Source organism: Raphanus sativus, unplaced genomic scaffold (assembly GCF_000801105.2).
Source record: "Raphanus sativus cultivar WK10039 unplaced genomic scaffold, ASM80110v3 Scaffold4835, whole genome shotgun sequence".
Lineage (NCBI taxonomy): Eukaryota > Viridiplantae > Streptophyta > Magnoliopsida > Brassicales > Brassicaceae > Raphanus > Raphanus sativus.
In genome coordinates, this window is record NW_026620136.1 from 1 (window position 1) to 5823 (window position 5823).

At 35.6% G+C, this 5823-nt stretch overlaps 1 protein-coding gene across 2 annotated transcripts; it reads right to left on the minus strand.

Moving 5' to 3' along the window:
- Nucleotides 1-356: 356 nt before the first annotated feature.
- On the minus strand, nt 357-1673 carry LOC108836322 (uncharacterized). Of its 2 annotated transcripts, none has more exons than XM_018609515.2 (3): nt 1406-1673; nt 888-1334; nt 357-754 (listed from the first exon to the last, which is right to left on the minus strand). In XM_018609515.2, exons 1-3 carry the CDS (start codon nt 1628-1630, stop codon nt 638-640), a joined length of 789 nt encoding a protein of 262 aa, XP_018465017.2. In that variant the 5' UTR covers nt 1631-1673; the 3' UTR covers nt 357-637. The 2 variants fall into 2 exon arrangements, with proteins under 2 accessions (XP_018465017.2, XP_018465068.2); XM_018609566.2 differs by having other exon boundaries at nt 883-1334; nt 1406-1669.
- Between the last annotated feature and the right edge of the window lie 4150 nt (nt 1674-5823).

The window sequence follows — 5823 nt, forward strand, 5'->3', positions numbered from 1 at the left end:
AATCCGTTCGGATGTGCAAATCAAGATCTACTATACTATTTTTTGCGAAAGTAACTTTTTACCTATGAACTTTTTAGGTTAAAAGCTATACCAGTTAATTTTGGTATCTTTAATGAATAATTATATTTATCATTATATTATTAACTATAAATTAAATATTAACTATAATAATGAAGTTATCATTACATTATGTGTTTTATCCGCACATGTAATATAATCTTCTAAAATATTTACTAGTGTATGTCTTATTAATTCAAAATATTAATACTTTTATGTTAATGAGTAAAAAGAGATTCTATTAACGTTAATAACACTTTGATGGTGGGATGTGGGCAATTAGTGTTAAGAGTGATAAATCAGGTTGAGTAAAATCTTGGAACCATAATTGTTGTAGGAGACATTTTGACTGATGATTCAGGTTGAAAAAAAAAAGAGAGTAAAACCAACTCTCAGCAGCAAACGAACATCCTAAACAGAAAATAGCCATGTTTGTGTGTTACCATTGAAAAAAAAAAGAAATTGACTAGAACACAAAGAAACATAGAACCACTTTCCAAACATATCAACTTAAGCAGAAGGTGTAGTCTCGTCAGCAGGTGATCAAGCAGTTTTCTTCTTGATGGGTCCTAGAGAGACTTTAACCTTTGCTGGTCTCAGAACCCGATCTCCTAGAAGAAAACCCCTGGTAAAGCTCCTCGGTTATCATCCCTACCTTAACCGCCTCAGATTCTTCTCGCGAAATAGCCTCGTGCAACTGCAACAGTAATAGAGGATATTGGTACGTCACACACAATAACAAACATTACTCACTGGTAAACAATAATACAAACTTGTGTTACTTATAAAGCGTTCCACAACAACTGATGTGAAGAGCTATTTTACTTTACCAAAGGATCAAATGGCTTGCCCAAAGTTGGAATGGCTTTAACACGAAGGTGTCTCAAGACTTCAACGAATTGCCTGTAAATTCCCTGATAACTCGTATCGATCTTCTTCTCCATCTCTGTATCGGGTTTAATCTGTTGCCTAGCGCTCTCAAAACTATCAATGAGTGGCAAGAGACTCTTCATGATTTGCAATTTAGCGTTTGACTCTGTGCTAAGCCGATCCTTGTCAAGCTTTTTCCTTGTATTGTCAAAATCAGCCTGCAACCTGATTTTCGTGTCCTTCTCTGAAGCTATCTTCATTGATAATGACAAAACCTTATGGTCGAATCTGTTCTTTTCCTTCTCGATTTCGCAAAATACCGTTTCGATTTCCGTAACGGAGAGTTCGTCTCCGTTGGAGAGAGCTTGTTTATAAGCTTTAATCAGGGCTTCTACATCATTATTAGTCTGCAAAATCAAAAGATTTTTATTAAAAAATCAGGAGGCGAATCTGAGGAGAGGAAGAGTATAGTACTTACTGGTGAAGAAGCTTGGTGAGCAGAGAGAGATGATACGTAACTTCTCCGACTAGATACACACATGAACTGAACACCTCGGTTTAGTTTCGAAATGAATGGAGATGAAGGTCGTCTGCAATGGAAATGGATGGGTATGATTCTCGATTTTCCTGATGAAGATGGCGGAGGAGGATAGAGCGATGAAGAGGATGAGGAGGAGAAGCAATGAGTTACGGAATTCGCCATTGTCGGGACTGGATTTGGTACGGACTGGATCTAATTTCTTTTCATTATACAAAACAGCGTTAAAGACATCTGTAACCTTAATGAAATCAGGTAACTACATAACCTTACCACAGAAACCCGATCCACCCAAACCCATACAGGTCCAAAAATACCCGACCTGAACCCGACTCGGAAGTTTACAAGTATCTTTTGGATCTAAATATTTTATATCCGAATAGACCCGGATCCGACAAAAACCGATCCAAATAGACCAAGAACCGACCCGGATAGACCCGATCCAATAAGAACTGATTTGTACCCGACTTAAAAATTTGTATATTCAAAACTATGATTTTCTTGTGTTCTATTTTATATATATACTAGGGTCAGTCTGGGCTACGCCCAGGATTTTTGCTCGGGAGCATATGACAAAGAGCTTTATAGTACTGGTTAATAATTTCCTTTTTTTTAAGAATGTAAATACTATTTCAAGCAATGAAGTATGAAGGTTACAAAGAGTGGGTAATAAAATGTAAAACCTCAACAATTGGTTCCATGGCAAAAAAGAAGAAGTAAAAGACATGGAAACAAATTCTACTAAATATAATTTCCATTAAATAAGACAATAAATACTTCATCTGTTCAGCTTGGTAGCAAACATGAATAAAAGGAACCAATACAAACTTGATGCATTTGAATGAGAGATCGAGTCAATACATGTATTAAAGGAGAAACCCGATGACAAAGTGGAACCACGACCAACAATGCAAGCAAGAAGCTGATTCAGCATGTCACCTGAGCAAAGATCATCCTCTAAAGTAATATAGAGGCCTGCTCGAAAACCGCCCTCGAGTATGAGCTAGGACACTCATCCGAGTCCAAGATCTAGTTTAGACTGGATAACAGTAACTACCGATGCTTAATAACACTCAAGCTCCACAACCGCACTCACCCTCAAACTTGGCTAAATGAAAGGGGTAGTATAAGACAAAGAGCTTTGTAGTACTGGTCAATGGCACGTTGATTTTAATGTTAGATCTCAAACTTTTTCGTCATTCTAAATTTTAAAAATATTAAATTTAAGATAAATTATTGACCATTTATGAGTTTACAAAAAAAAAATTGGCAAATGAATTAAACATATCGTTCAACTGCTAGTTAACTTATTGTAAGAACAATACTATTGTGTAGACCCAAGTCAATATTCAGAGACAAATAGTATAATAGAACCTAAAAAGAGACCAGCAAATAATTTAATTGATAAAGGATTTTATGATGCCATGGAGTTTTCTATTTTGTTATATTATTTTAGTTTTTTCTATCATTGTATTTTGTTTCTTTCAGCAAGATTTTAAAATATTTTTTAAAAATATTGTATTACAAATTATTTGATTAAGACATCTGTGGAGGTCTAACCTTTTTATACTACCAGATTTTAGTATTTTAATGGAGTGTTAAGTTTTGTAGATATTGGCTACTAAATTTGGGTTTGTTTTACAACTATTAAGGTTGTTCTTCATTCAATGGTGTACGTTTCCGCAAGAGTTCTTTTTTATTTTGCATGTTATGTTTTTCTTTCGGGTAATGCTTGAAATCTACTACACCTCTCCTTCCTCTTAAGGTTTTTTGTTGCTTGGTAGTTAATACTTGGTAGAACTGAATGTCTTACCAAAAGTTTAAAGTGGCTAAGGGAAAAAATCGCTTTCCCAAGTAAATGTTAGTACTTATCATCATACTATACCCCATCATAGACACAAAACTATCAGACTAACATGTTAAGTGAAAATAAAGAGAACAGCAACAGAAAGATCCTTTGCAAAATCCTAAATTATACTGCCAACCCTCAGATTCGTTGGCCTTCTTTGTGATTCATCTCCTACTGATATCTTGATGAAGACCTTGCACAGAACTGTGACAGTGTCTGATTGTTCCTAAAAACCAAGCTCAATGCAGACACTTATCATTCAAACATCAAGCTCCAATTTCAATTTCCCTTCATCCTAAGGACCACTGAAAAAATAAATCACATAAGGTCATAGCTTTAGCTTATGAACACAGAAGAAGATGCTATTGACCAAGTATAACCAAAAACTAAGCAACTAAATGCTTAAATCATTAAAACACCTAAGAGAAATATGTTGCTAGTAGAATCCATTGGTCAAATCAGGTTGTATTAAAAAAAAATTTCCTTCCAGTATTAAAACAACTGAACTACATTCCATAGGCAAACTCTTTTCCATTTGAAAGAAAAGAAATCCTCTGTTTTTATGATTAACAAAAGAAAAGTTGGCATCTCTCTTAATTGTTGATACAGAGTTATAGACATCGACAGCAACAAAATCTATCATCTTCCACCAAAAGAAACAGCGATGCACATTGTTATACAAAATCTCACATAAAATGGGAAAAGCAAACGAAATAGGAAGAAAGAAGCAAACCTTCAAAGTCTGAGGTTTGAGAATAGACAAACGGCTTGAACACAACTCCACGAAGACAGCCTACAATCATCAGCCACTTGCTTTAGACCAAAACATAGACACAAAGATATAAAAATTCAGTTCCCTGTGAACATATAAAAGAAAAAACAACCTCTGGTTTCAAGATGCTGATTACTGCTTGAACTTCTCGACATGATTCCTATAACAAACAAAATAAAATAGAAACAATAGTACAGTATTGTCCCATGATGAATGATTCAATGCTAATGAAGAAAAAAAAAAGAGCTAAGCTGAGATCAAGTACTAAACCCATTCAAAATCTTTTTTTTTTTACTTCAGCAACTTGCAAGAAGCTAGGGATTCCTTACTTGATTTCTAAAACCCTTACAGAAACTCTTCTTAATACACAACCAAAAACACTGTCCGAGACATTTACATCTGAAAAATACATTTTTTTAATAGATTTCTTGAAAATTTGACATGCAATTCACCAAAGACAGATCCTTTCCGCAAAAAATGAAAAAAAAAGAGAATAATACCTTTGAAGCATGAGCAGTCCCGATCAAACACACATCGCAAGATCCGTTTTCCCCTGTGGACTCGTACGTCAATATCACAACGCTTTTCGTTAATTCCTCCGGGAGCTCCGCTTTCGTCTTCTCCGATGAACCCTCGCCGCCATCCGCCATCCGCCGTCGTCTCCGATGAACCCTCGTCACTCATTCACTCGCCGCCATGAATGAGTGAGAATTAAAGAGAGGATGAGTTGAAGAGAAGCAATCGCACACCTATTTATACTATGACACCACCGTCCTAAGATCGAATAAGAGAATTGAAGGCCACGTAGTGGATGAGTGACTGAAGGGATTCAATACAGAATTTTTACTCAGAGCGTTATGGTGTCGAAATATGAATCGTCATCGGAGATGAGAGTTGCGCGACATCGGTTTCGTGTAAAGCATATTAGGGTGACATAGACGATGATGTTATCTAGGGCCGAAATCGTTTACAGCACAACACCAAGGCCCATAAACATATCAGATTGAGAAGACAATCACGCAGCACCTTTAATGAAACGGTGCGTATCGACGTGTCAACCCTACAGTACTCGACTTTCCAGCCTGGCGATGACGTGGAGGGCTGTGAGGGATGAAACATTTTTTATATATATAGATTATTTTTGTTTAGTTGAAATATTTTTTGTTAACAATATTTATTATTATTTTGTAACATTTTTAAGTAATATGAAGTTTTAAAATATAAAATTTAGAGTTTAAAAATGTTTTATATTAGTTATTAATAGTTTAATTTAAGTTATTCTGTAAATATTTAGATATATATGACAAATATTGATAATTTGAGTGAGTTTGAGTATGTCATGTATTTTTCGGAGCCTAAATACCTGAAACCGAACCCGATCCGGACCCAATATGGACCCGGAAAATTATGGGTATTTTACAGGTTTTGAAATTATAAACCCGGACCCGACAAGACCCGACCCAGAACCGCCCCGAAAAATTATAAGTACCTATATGGGTCTAAATTTCCAAGATCCGAAAGACCCGGACCCGATAAGACTTGACCCGAACCCGACCCAAAGACTCGGATGTCCAGACCGGATCATCGAAAAGTTACGATTCCATCAAAAAAGTTGTCAGATTCGATTTCGCCGGTGATTAAATCCTCTTAAAGATCATATAACATATTTTAGACTACCTATTTAAAAATAATGTGTATACATAAAATTGTAGATAAATTAGACTAAGCACATACAAA